Source organism: Saccharomycopsis crataegensis (assembly GCF_037102585.1).
Source record: "Saccharomycopsis crataegensis DNA, jcf7180000000073, whole genome shotgun sequence".
NCBI classification, from domain to species: domain Eukaryota; kingdom Fungi; phylum Ascomycota; class Saccharomycetes; order Ascoideales; family Saccharomycopsidaceae; genus Saccharomycopsis; species Saccharomycopsis crataegensis.
In genome coordinates, this window is record NW_027043820.1 from 2,016,779 (window position 1) to 2,029,829 (window position 13,051).

General features: G+C 37.9%; 6 protein-coding genes across 6 annotated transcripts; 4 read left to right on the plus strand and 2 right to left on the minus strand. All coding sequences in view use genetic code 12, as the record gives it.

The window, feature by feature from the left end:
- Positions 1 to 49: 49 nt before the first annotated feature.
- DASC09_016290 (uncharacterized protein) lies at positions 50 to 757 on the minus strand (the record flags this gene model as incomplete). The annotated part of the gene is made up of 1 exon (XM_064995232.1): positions 50 to 757. One exon carries the CDS (start codon positions 755 to 757, stop codon positions 50 to 52), a length of 708 nt encoding a protein of 235 aa, XP_064851304.1.
- A 2,469-nt stretch (positions 758 to 3,226) lies between these two features.
- Positions 3,227 to 3,508, plus strand: DASC09_016300 (uncharacterized protein; the record flags this gene model as incomplete). The annotated part of the gene is made up of 2 exons (XM_064995233.1): positions 3,227 to 3,299; positions 3,366 to 3,508. 2 exons carry the CDS (start codon positions 3,227 to 3,229, stop codon positions 3,506 to 3,508), a joined length of 216 nt encoding a protein of 71 aa, XP_064851305.1.
- Positions 3,509 to 4,648: 1,140 nt separating this feature from the next.
- On the plus strand, positions 4,649 to 5,788 carry DASC09_016310 (uncharacterized protein; the record flags this gene model as incomplete). Its single annotated transcript, XM_064995234.1, has 1 exon — positions 4,649 to 5,788. The coding sequence occupies one exon, from the start codon at positions 4,649 to 4,651 to the stop codon at positions 5,786 to 5,788; it is 1,140 nt and encodes a 379-aa protein (XP_064851306.1).
- A 468-nt stretch (positions 5,789 to 6,256) lies between these two features.
- On the plus strand, positions 6,257 to 7,933 carry DASC09_016320 (Brr6/Brl1 family protein; the record flags this gene model as incomplete). The annotated part of the gene is made up of 1 exon (XM_064995235.1): positions 6,257 to 7,933. One exon carries the CDS (start codon positions 6,257 to 6,259, stop codon positions 7,931 to 7,933), a length of 1,677 nt encoding a protein of 558 aa, XP_064851307.1.
- Positions 7,934 to 8,169: 236 nt separating this feature from the next.
- On the plus strand, positions 8,170 to 9,141 carry PEX25 (Pex25p; the record flags this gene model as incomplete). The annotated part of the gene is made up of 1 exon (XM_064995236.1): positions 8,170 to 9,141. The coding sequence occupies one exon, from the start codon at positions 8,170 to 8,172 to the stop codon at positions 9,139 to 9,141; it is 972 nt and encodes a 323-aa protein (XP_064851308.1).
- Positions 9,142 to 9,531: 390 nt separating this feature from the next.
- On the minus strand, positions 9,532 to 11,565 carry DASC09_016340 (uncharacterized protein; the record flags this gene model as incomplete). The annotated part of the gene is made up of 1 exon (XM_064995237.1): positions 9,532 to 11,565. The coding sequence occupies one exon, from the start codon at positions 11,563 to 11,565 to the stop codon at positions 9,532 to 9,534; it is 2,034 nt and encodes a 677-aa protein (XP_064851309.1).
- Between the last annotated feature and the right edge of the window lie 1,486 nt (positions 11,566 to 13,051).

The following is a 13,051-nucleotide window of genomic DNA, read 5'->3' on the forward strand; positions in this document are numbered from 1 at the left end:
TTCAAAAACTGGATTTATCATTCAACAAAAGAAAAGCCAGATGACAATGTTAGAAAAGAGCAAGAACAACACTGGCAAAGAATGCTGAGTATCCAACTGCCGCAAATTGAACACCCATTCCAGATTGTGGGGTGTCTACCTTGCTGCTGGAACCACTAGAACTTTCGGAAGAGCTAGAAGAAGTCTTTGAACCCTTATGGGTACTAGAAGCTTCAGAAGCTGAGCCAGAAGCAGAGCTTTCGGTCGAAGTAGTGGTGATGTTGATTGAAGAAGAAGATCCTGAAATAATGGTGGTACCATTACTAGCAGTCGTTGAGCTCACAATTGTAGAATCTTCAGCATCATAGGTGTCGGTGAAATCAGTACTGTAATCAGTACCGTAATCACCAGCCATCCCTTCGAGTAATGGGGCGATTCCATAAGATGGAATTGTTCCAACTTCCTCAATAAAGACTTCGGCAGCAGACTCGACCGCTTCACCGTACAATTCCCCACCAGCACTTTCTACTGATTTTACCACACTGATGAAACTTTTCAAGACTGAAGGCTTGTTAACAATCAATGATGATTCAAAAGACAATATAGGATTATATTCAGAGTCAGTTGACCCATATTCGCTTGAAATTTCGGCAGAAAGAGAGCTGATGGAGGCGAGCATCTCAGTGACAAATGAGTCTTCTGCTGGAGCTGCGTTGGCGGTTTCCAGGTAGCATAATGCAAGACCAGCGATCGATTTAGCTAAAGTGTGATATTTCATTGTGAAGGATACTATTTAGAAAGTGTTGTATTGATGAGACAACAAGAAAAAGAATGAAAAGAAAAAGTCCTCAACCCTTTTTTTTTTCGTTTTTTTGCTACCTACCTCTTTTCTGTCCCGTATTATTTGAAATGACACTATTTTCCATTGGGAATTTTAAGCTTCGTTTTCAAAACAAATCCGGCCAACGCACCCAATACGAATACGGTACGTCAGGACTCACTAAAACAGCGCTAAAGAAAAGTTAGTGTCATAACTGATACCTTTACATCTCGCAATTTGTCCCATCACCACTGGTTGCACAATAAATATCATCTGTTTTTTTTTTCCTAACCTCGTTGTAAAAACTAACAACTATGGTAGGTCGTTGCCCTCGCGTCGCCATAATAGGATGATTACTAACACACGCAGTAACAGTCATCAAATTAACAAGAGAGCATCTATTTTTCCAAAGATCTCGTAACGGAGTGAGTATGATGGATATCGATAATACTGGTCTGCAATGATAGAAAATGAGGCTCGTGGATACATGAACTCTAATTCAAAAACCGCCACATCAAGTAATGTAATCAGGCATCTATCTTCCAATGAAAAAAAAAAAAAGGAATACTGTTCAGACAAACTAAATTGTATAGGAATTTGGTATATATTTTAAAACCATGTGCTCTATTTTTATTATGTAAGACTGTAAGGTGGTTGGTTCGTCCATATTCTTTCAGTATATTATTCCTACCGAGCATTCATAAAAAATTTATGTAACTAAAAAGTAATTTTAATTGCCGGCCCCAGGAATCGAACCTGGGTCTAGTCGGCCACAACGACTCGTACTGACCACTATACTAGGCCGGCTTTTGTGACTGTTTTTCGTTACATACTTTCACTCTCAATATATTTTTCTTTGTTACCCGGCCTTAATGCCTAGTTTCCCAGTTAATAGTATTTGGTTTATTTCTTACTTGGTTTATTAATTTACTATTATTATTTTATTGATTTTTCTTAATTTGATTTATGGGTTTGTGTGTTATGGAAATCAAAGATGTGTGGTGCCATCTGAGATAAAACCATAGCACTGGTCTATTTGATTTTGTTAATTTTGATTTTGATTTTGATTTTGATTTTGATTTTGATTTTGATTTTGACTTTGAATTTGACAACATTCCACAAAGGCTTCACATTATTATCTCTCACTAATAATTGAGGCAAAGAAATGGAATGTGAGTTAAAGTGTTCAGTTGGTATATTGATTTATGGAATCAGGATATGTGTCTGGACTTAAAAAGTGTGTGGTGACACTTAAGACAGACCCATGGTACTGGTTCTTATTTGATTTATTTGGTTTATTTGGTTTATTAGGTTTATTTGGTTTATTTGGTTTATTTGGTTTACTTGGTTATTTTGACTTATTTGAATCATTTGGTCTATTTGATTATTTGAATTATTTTTTTACTTGGATCTAATCATTCTATTGATTTTTATTATTTTTATCTTTATTATCCCCCCAGAATTCTGATGGTCACTACATTGAAAATACTTAGTATTTGAGATATAGTGCCAAAACCCCTCAACAAAGACCTCCATCTCAGTTCATGAAGCTCCTAGTGATGGGTAATTCACTAGTGACTTCATCTCATATTTTCACATTGCACCTTTTTTCCTTAATAATCTTGATTGTTGAGTTTTTTACCGGTGATGTGATTAATTCTTAAAGCAAGGAGTGTGTGGTTGTGAGAAAGTTATAGTATTTTACTTATCTATTAGAAAGACCGGCATGAAATGCCCGGCTTGCAAGTTATTTAGAACCTCTGTGACTCGTTAATATACAATTCATTCATTCATTCATGCCTTAACAAAGACCTCCACATCAGTTCATGAAGCTCCTAGTGATGGGTGATTCACTAGCGACTTCATCTCATATTTTCACATTACACCTTTTTTCCTTAATAATCTTGATTGTTGAGTTTTTTACCGGTGATGTGAGTAATCCTTAAAGCAAGGAGTGTGATGTTGTGAGAAAGTTATAGTTAGTTACTTTACCTACTAGAAAGACCGGCACAAAATTCCCGGCTTGCATGTTATTTAGAACCTCTCCCACTCGTTAATATACAATTCATTCCTTCATGCCGTCATCAAAATAACCATCAGTATCATTCACTCTGCTATCTCTGTTGTAAATCGTATCATAAATTATTTTCTTCCATTTGTGGTTGTTAATGATGAAATCAATAATACTGGAGTACCTCAGTTGCTGGTATATAAATAAATTCTGATAAGAAAAGAAAAGCCTATCATCTAACTTAAAAGGAACTAGCAAATGTTTTGTGCAATGGTGAAACCATTTAATACTGTCTAAGTATAGGCACTGCCGCCAAACCGAACAAAGTTGGTCACATGCAAATCATCGCAAAAAAAAATATATCCATTTAGCAAAAGGTAACAATTTTTTTTTTTGAGCAAGTATGTGATTGTTATATGCCATCTTTTTTGTACTTCCAATCGATAACAAACTATAAAATGTGCATGCCTGCTACTTGTAACACTTGTGGTAAGTTATTAGTGTGTGTATGTTTCAGGTAATTTTGGCGTATGCTAACCATGCTTAACGTTATAGATAAAACCACTTGGAAAGGATGTGGTCTTCATGTCCCTTATGCCATGGACTCAATACCAAAAAGTCAATGGTGTACTTGCAAATCTGCCGATGGCTCACTCTCAGAATATCCTCCAAAATTGGGTACAGGTATCGCTGGTTGAGGCATGCTTGAAAGAGAAATGAGATGATGAATTAGTTATGTGTTTGTATGAAGTTTTATGTTTGATATATAGTTTTTTTTATTTTGTCCATTTACAGTCAAAATATATAGTGATTGGCAAAAAGTAGTAGTGCCTTTTTTTTTTTTTTTTCTAGTTTTTGCAAACTTCGCTGTTAAGCGTTAGTGACATGGCATTTATTAGCGGGATTGTAGATCAATAGGTCTTAGCGTTGCATTAAACTCATAATTAATTTTCCTGAAACAGTAACTGCCCGAGAAAGCATATGAAACAAACTCAGAGATAGCTACAAAGGCATGTGTACCAGTAGGAAGAGCCGCCACAAGGGATCAAAGCCTATTAGTGTATGAACCATTACATCCATCGCCCAAGTATGCCATTACGAGATTTGCCCAATTCAACGCTAGAGAGTCACCTTTTACAGTTTTTTTTTGCTCTTTTATTTTCCAATACAGATAATGCAGTAGTGGATGTATAAATTCCATTTCGTTAGTATCGGGAGGTTATAACCTGATCAAACATATCCATCATTGAACATTCTTTGTGTATGATTCTATCTTATATCAGCTTTTGGTTGAATTTTCTGGCGAATCATGCGCACACTCAAAAGGACGCTTTTCTACACAAAGAAAGACAAAACATCCCTAGGAGACCCAACACTTCAGTAGAAGAATGATATACGTTATAATACCTCTATTACTATTCCTTTTGCGATAGATCATCGCCATCTTTAAAGGACTAAAAGGTTAAAACACTTCGTTAACCTTTATCATCTGAAACTGCAGGAGTGCGCGTCATCATGCAGAAGACCCAAGACTGAGGACGTCTCCATCTATGGCGAAAACTTGGATTCTGTCCTGGTTCCATTAAAAAGTTTGAAAGCCCATCCTATGGCATTTGTTTTATAAGCATCGATGGCCCCACCTATGGATCTTTTAAAATTTCCCAGAGTTTATTCACAGTCTTCGAAAACCCAACACATAACGTGAGAAGTACTAATAAAAATTTAAGGAGGTCACACTACCTACCATATAACAAAAATAAAATATATCAACTTTAGTATTTCCTCTTCTCCCTTCTTCCTCAAAATTCTTCTGGTTTCCAAGAAAATATATAACTACAATGTCTTATGCTTACACTAGTCCAGGAGCTCATTATTATAGCCTCCAGCCGGTTTCTTCACCTTCAGAACATTCTCTTTTCTCCGTCCATTCCTTATCTTCAAGCTCTTCGTCCATCATTTCACAGAATGAAAAAGCAGTATCTTCTACCCCCTCGTCAATAAATTCAAATCTTGGCTCAAAAATCAAGAAAGCGCTTTCACGAAGTAATTCTGTCAATAAAGATTTTGAACCAGTTACCAAAAAGATAATCTCTAATCCAGTTCCAATCACAAAGATTCCTGTCCGCAAAGGATCAGTGGATTTGAAGTATTTCAACCTTTATGATGACAATACTCTTAAAAACAACACAAATTATTATTTCCATCATGATAGATCACATTCGGTCCCCGAAGCTCCACTTTTACAACATCAAAAACAGGCTTCCAGTGGCCAGAGTAGAAGCAAGTTGTTTGAGACACCACTTGAGCTGGATGAAGATGACTTTTATTTCACAGAAACCTCAGGGAGTTCTCCATTTGACGTTATCTTCAACGAAAGAAGTACAAATTTTTGCTCAAAACCAATTGAAATGAGCTCTCCGGGGTCCTCGATTGATCTAGACGATACTCCGATTGCTCCTCTAAACATTCGTACCAACTCTAGTATAACGGAAGAAAGTGGGAATAATAAGCGAGCCAGTGCCGCTTCCACTATAAAACTCAATCGTCAACTGATAAACTACAGAAGTTCGAGAATTACGTTAAGCCATCTTCGTACCACCGCCTCATCATCGCCACGTTCTCTTGAGTTCTCGCTTTTCTCCCCAGCGAAGGACAATTTTGGAAACAATAGTACTGATATGTTACAGAGTGTGGAAAGGTCTTTGAACCGATTAAATGGTCAAGTAGACAGTAAACGCAACAACAGAATTTCCATCCACAACAGCAATTTTTTTTCTTCTAAAAAGCTCAAAAATTTTGGGGATCTGACATTTAATAGATTGAAACAAAGAGGTGCCAGAGAGTCAATACAGATCAACACCTCTGAAGCGTACGAATTGGAGGGGTTATATGAAGCCCATGAATTAGCTAGTGACATCTTGAATAGAGTGGGACACCAACCTTTATTGGGATCGAGAATGATGACCTCATGGATTTGAGTTAATACTATTTTTTATTTTTTATTTTTTCGTTTCAAGTTTATTGGTTTTGGTTCTTTTATCTTTTGATTTGAATGCTTTTTTTTTTTTTTTTGATTTGGTTTCGGATCTATTATTTCTAGAATTTTTTTTTTTTTGTCTACTCCCTCGTTGCAATACCCCTTTTATGATATATAATAATGACAGGCTACGATTTTCCTTATTTGATTCTTCACATTTTATCATGGAAGACAGTAATAATTCCCTGAAAGACACTAATTTGTGATTTGCCTCAGCGGTTGCGAGCAATGCCGGTGTTTACAAAAATTCATAAATATATGAAAAAATTCCCCCATTTCAGCTTATTCAATCTTACGGCTCAATACACATTCGGCATTTGTTATCTTATTGGATATCCTGGGATATATCAGTGGTTTACAATTCTTGTTTTTCTTTTTTCAAATGAGGGAAAAAGAATATTAAGTAGCCATGGAAATAAATAACGATCTAACATGGCTTTCGCTAAATGAACCAAATGAACCAAACATTAGTGATATTTCCTTTGGTGCCCTAACTCTTGCTGAGGAAGAACTGGATCTCATAGATATAGATAGTATTGAGTATGATAATGATGAAGTGGTCAAGATGGATATTGACTCAGATGAAGATTACGAACATCATGCGGGGAATCAGCGAATTAGAGAAATCAACCCAAACCAGACAATAAATGATGATCCATCAGTCCCAAAGAAAAATATTTTCCAAAGCAAAAGCACAGATGAGAGTTACCGAGGGGTATCTATGTTTGGAAATATCATGGATAGCATTTCAAAGACTAGCAATGCAATTTTCTCTCCCACTAAACTCGGAACCAAACTTGCCAAAAAATCATTCATGAAAAGGGTCAAAGAAATGGAAGACGAAAAGACCGGGAAAAACAGAGACTCAATGAATTTTATGGACATGTCGCAGGACGATGACCTCCATTTCGATGATGACGTATACAGTGAAACCCCATTAAAGAACAAGAGTAATAGTATAAAAAGTGGCAGCTTTCCTGTAGCTTCAGGAAAAGGTATGAGAAAAAGATTTAGAGGGCTCAAACAAACGTCTAGAAGTTTCAACTACGGAAGAGGAATGAAGACGAGGAAAAGTATGCTTTCTGAGGTCACAGGAGAAAAGGAAGCTCCAGTGGAAATTAGTGTGGAGGAGAACCTTGGAACTAGCAGTGATATGGAAGAACCTAATGATGATGACTTCAGCACAGATGCTACTAAAGCCGATACTGAATTCGATATATTAATGGACCGAGCCTCTTCTCCTCAGAATGCCAATAATTCAGAGCAGAAACATAGATCTGATTATTTCGCAACTCCAAAATACCAAAGTAATGCGGACTCACCATGGGGCAAGGGTCCAATACAATTGCAAATGCATTATCATTATCATAACGGTGGTGATACCCACAATAATGTCTTCAATTCCAATTCGACACCATTCAATTTATTCCAAAGCAGTACACCGTCAGTTAATCAATCTAATACCCAAAATATTAATTCTGGCGATCTTAGAGCACAATTTTCAGAGAACCTTCCTTCGCCTTGGTCAAATAATATCCCAAAGAACTCGTCACCTTACCTTGTTTCATCATATCTTCAAATTTTGTTCAACGCAATTACAATGGCTGGAGTGGTTTACATTGGATTTTCTACAATCAACTCGATTCGTCTTGATATATCTACTAAATTGAAAGAGAAAGTGGCAACCATGGTGTTACAATCGGCTCTTTGTGCCCAAAAGTACCGTGAAAACAGATGTGATCCATCCACCATAGTCCCAGCCTTGGAAAAACAGTGTTTTGAATGGGAGAAATGCATGACGCGCAACCCACAATCTGGATCCTATTATGCTGCTGTAGGGGCCGAAACCTTGGGAGTACTTTTAAATAGCTTAGCTGAACCAATTGGTATGAAGGCGTTCTTATTATTCGGGTGTATCTTGTGTCTATGGCTATTTGGCAGTAATCTCTTTTTTGGATTTATCCGAGGCAAAGCCTATTACCACAATGAGCCGACACCAGCATTGACTTATGAATCGGCCGCCCCGTTGCCAACAATAAAGGTAAATGGGGAGCCAGCGAAGCAATTAGTTCTCAAAGAAGACTAGATTCCATTTTTTAGATATCGCCTAATATCCTTCTATCGAATCCATGGGATATTATTAACTAATGAAAACGTTCTTTTTGCCTGCAATATGCGCATTTTGTGTAGCCTCTTTCTGCGGTAAAAAAAAGAAAAAAAAATACATAACTAGAAAAAAATTCCATGGAAAAATTAATAGTCATATTGATTCTATCATCCATCATCAAAAACCCCAAACAATCACAAAGGTAGAAATTTTCGATGTCGTCTTCCGTTGCCGCCGTCAAAAAAGCTGTTGCGGGATCGCCCATGAAAAGGGCCACAACGTTCGCCATTCTTCAACAGATGGTTGGTCTGCTTGCGGGAAAGAACAGCATTGGGAAATTTATCCAATACCTACTCAAGTTTCTCCTCTATTATTCTGCATCCTTCCAAAATTCTTTCTTATCAAAGAACAAATCCAAAATTTCTCAGCTTGAGGTGCTTTCGGTGGTCAATTCTTTAAAGTCAGGTAACAATAACGTTAGCGGAGCCAGCGCCGTGCTCCAACAATGGTTAGCGCTTTTGGTTTCTAACCCCATCTTCACCATCAATTACGCAAAATACCATGTTTTCAAAACACAAATTGATAGCCTTGAAGGTTGCGCTAATGGTCTTTCGCTATTCCGCCAAACTTTGAGATTCGGGAAGACCCCATTCCGGTTAACGAACTGGTGCGCTTCTATAACCCAGCACTTGCAACAGCGAGAATACGGGTACTTTACCACTGATGATTTCGCCGTCGATACCATTGATTTGACTTATGGGATCGTCGATGAACTAGGGTTGTTGTTCAAGTTAAAGTACTATAATGCCAACAAGCAACCAAGGTTCAAGAGAGTTGTAGCAAAGCTCGACGAAATCATCTGGATGGCCGATATCGTTTATCAATTGAAGATGCAATGGCAAAAATTGCAAAAATTGAAGGCAATTAAGTATGATCTTGTTAGCAAAGGCCCCGAAGATGAAAAGATTTCTGTGGATGTATACGTCCAGAAAGTCAACCAAGTCAATCACGATATTGAAGTAACTCAATTGGCTCTTGCTAAGTCCTGTTGTGACTTTGGATTTGATGCCATAGATTTGTTCAGTTTGGGCATTAGTAAATATATTTATTATTTGCTCGGCGTGGGATCAGGGTTCTTCAATACTGCAAAGACCTGGAAGGCCACTAAAAGAGAATTGGAAAAATAAATATAACTCCAGATCTTCTGAAAATTAATTGTGTATACTAACATCGAATATATTTATCTTAATAGATTATCTTTTTCCTTTCATAAACATAGACAGATACTTCTACAAAATAATTATTGAATATGAAACTTCATCATTTCTAATTAAATACACAACTAATAGTGAAACCTAAAACATAAAAATAATACTCAATGACATAATAACCAACCATTAAAATAACAAATAAAGAGTAAAAAAGTAAAAAATAACGTGAAAATAAGGATATGAGGATATAAAACATTGAAACGAAGAAAGGAACGTTGCAGGGAACAAAAACTAAAAAAAAAAGGAAAAATTACGAACAAAAATGTTGTATACACGTGAGTAAAGTTGACAACACTGAGGCTTGAACTAAATGTATTCCCTTGGACGTTCTGTTGGGTGTGGGAATTGCGCATATTGACCACCAGGGCGAATTTGTGGTGCACCAACAGGATTTATTGGTGGAACTGCTTTACCTTGTCCATAATGGTATTGAGGCGCCTGGCCATTAGCAGGAATCCCACTACTAGGTGAAAGTATAGACACCACTGGCCTAGAAAGTGGTGTGGATTGTCCTTCACGGTTTACTGGTGCAATATATTGCCCTTGATAGCCTGGTACTTGATGATGAGGCGAAAATTGTTGTTGATAACCAACTTGTTGACGTGGTGAGAATTGTTGAGGCGAAGGTCCTGGAGGACCAGGGGCTGCAGAAGCTACCAGAGGAGCTTGTGGGGCTACGGATGTTCCATTAGCTGCTCCAACTGGAGGTGGAGGGCCGCGCTGGAAATGGAGACTCGACTGTTGTTGCATTGGAGGAGCTTGGGGTAATGGCTGTGCTTGTTGCTCAATTTGTTGCTGCTGAACATTTTGACGGTTCATTAATTCGATACGCTCGTCAGGAGACATGATAGTTAAATCACGAAGTAATTGAAGAGGTGGCTCTGGTGGTTGTTGAAGCTTTGGAACTGGAGCTTCACCTCTAGCAGCAGCTAAAAGAGCATGCGAGCGTTGTTCTAATTGAGCATTTGTACGCATATCACCTGCTAATCTAGCGAATTCTGCAGCTCTAGTACAAGCATTGGCAGCATCACTAAATTGTTTATCGCAACGCTCATAGACACAGTCCAATCCTTTCCATGTAACTACTGCCGTAGCATAACCAACGATTTCTTCCTTCAATTTGGCCGCTTTAGAATAAGCAGCCAAAGAATCTCTAAGTTGACCCAAACGTAAATACAAGGCACCAACAGATAGCCAAGGAAAAGCTGAAGCCGGGGCTCTGCTAAGAGCAACATGTAAAGCTTCATAAGCATTAGAAGGGTCCTCAACTGCAGCGTACGCACAGCCAAGCAAATAATATGGTAGGAAATCACCCTCTTTATTATCCCAATGGTCATCAGTCTTTTGAATAACTACTTGCAATAACTGGGCAGCTTTAACTGCATTCTCAACAGTTGGCTGAATAAGCAAAAGATACGCTTCAGTAATCAACAAGCGGGGATAAAGACCCAATACTTTTTCTGCAGTATCACATATTTGCATAGCCCCTTGAATATCACCATTGGCTTCTTTAGTAACTGCCAAGGCACACCATGTGCAAGATAGTTCATATTTTTGAGCTTCATCCGGTAAAGGTAAAGCAAGTGTATTAGAGAGCTCCAAAGCGGCACCATCTAAATTGCCTTCCGAAAATGCAATGGCTGCCAATTCAGAATGACATTGTCTGGTGATGGCAGCAGCTTCTAATGAGAGTGGCTTCATGGTTCTATCCAAAGCACTTCTAAAAGCGTTAACTGCCATATTTTTTGATTGAGCACCTGCTCTAGCCCCCATTCTAATCAAAGCTTTACCTTCCATCAACCATACTTCTGGGTCTGTAATACTCATCAGCAAAATATGTTCTAAAGTGGCGTGTGCCTGATCATAAAATCCCTTGAGTGCCTGGCAATGCGCCAATTCTTTGAGAATTAAAGGATCAGAACCGAGAGAGGGATACATCCTTATCGCATCATTCAAGATATTAAGGGCGTTTTCAACTCCACGGTCCCCTTTTGTTTTCATGTCATCCTCACGGTAAGTCGCGGAAATTGTGCTCAATGCCAACGCGTTGGCCGGATTTTTATCAAGCGCCGACTGACACGAACGGAACGCCAATTCAAGGTGACCAATCGATAGGGCACATTTCGCACAGGCAGCCCACGTATCCGAAGTCTCGGGATCCACTGGATGGACAGGATAGAGAGGTTGTTGATGTTGCTGTTGTGGTAGAGGCGCTAGAGCCGCTGGATGTGGCGGTTGTGCTGGATGTTGTTCCATTGGGTTAGGAGTTCCAAGGTCCTGACGCTTTATTCTGGGTTGCTGAGAAATTGGTGATTCAAGTTTTCTATGTTTTTGCGGCATATTGTGAATAGTAGCTTTAAGGCCGCTGGTGTTGTGTTTGTGATTTTGTGGACTTTATATATATACACGTTGTTTTATTTTGTTGCGATTGGTGAGAATCAATCAATTTGGATGAATTTTTTTGTCGGCAAATAAATCAAATTGGATTAAAATATGTCGACGTATATCTGCCTGTGTTTGATTATTTTATACAGTCCTTTCAATCAAAGGTTACTAATTATCTATCAGCGTGGAAGTAAAAAAAATAGGTAGAAAAACAGAGGGGCGCGCACTCAACACTTTTTATATTCTGGAGAGCACCCAAAACAAAACTAATTTTTTTTTCTTTTTTTTTTTTTTTGATTCTAAATTTTGTTTTCTGCAATGCAGGTTTTCTTGCTGCCCGAGTCCAATTTAGGTTTAGGCACACAACTGTGCAGGAGATACATATTTATACTTTTATATCTGCATTGCAGGACGTCCGAACCTTAATGGTTGGCTAAGAAACTGAAATAGATTGGGAGAAAAGAAAAGGTTATATACGGGTTTAGGCCGTTGATGCTACTTTCCTAGTGCCTATCTAACCTACTAACAAAGCAACTTATGCGCAATCATTAATTGTCTATCCCACCAGGACTAGAAAAATAACAATAATGTATGATTTTTAATTCTAGAGTCATGATATTCACACACAAATTATGAATTATGTTTAAACTTATTAGTTAGAGAAACACGGTATGCTCAAGCTGAAGGATCAGATAGGAAAGAAGGCCACAAAAGAAACACACCAAAACAAAGTTTCACTTCCAAAGCAAAGAGGCTAAAGTGAGGAACAACTGGAATTTTTTCTTTTTTTTTTTTTTTTTGATGTTTGGGCCCACTCCTTCTCATGTTGTTATATTTGCTATTGCAGGTGATTGTTCTTTTATGTTTATTTCAATTTGATGTCTGAGTCTTCATGCGTTTTTGACAACTAATATGTTGTTGCTTATAGTTATAGGTTTCTCACGTAATATTACACATACCCCTCATGCGGAACTGTTGGATACACGGAGGCCCCCAAATTATTCTGACTATTGGAGCATGCCAAGCCACATGCACAGCTTATTACTGCGTAACTTCTGTGGCTTCTGGATATCTGCTTGGCAAACGAGAAATTTCTTTTTTTTTTTTCCTTCACTTATTTTTGAGTTAATTTTTGTTTTAATGAGCAACTGACGATGAATAGATATTGAGAAGGCATTTGCTTTATATATGTTAACGAATAAATCATTCCACTGCTTCTATACTGTAGCTTCCTCATTAACATTTAGGACTTATACCTTATTTTTTTGTTCAGCTTCTCTTATCTGAATTAAGCTTCGGGTTTATTCCATTGAATAGTTTATGACTCCATACGATTTGGTATAGCAGACTGAGCCAACAATATTTCCGATTTAAGCTTGGAAATTTGTCCCCCATTGACACTCACTGACTTCGCTACAGGAGACAAAACAAATTAATAAAG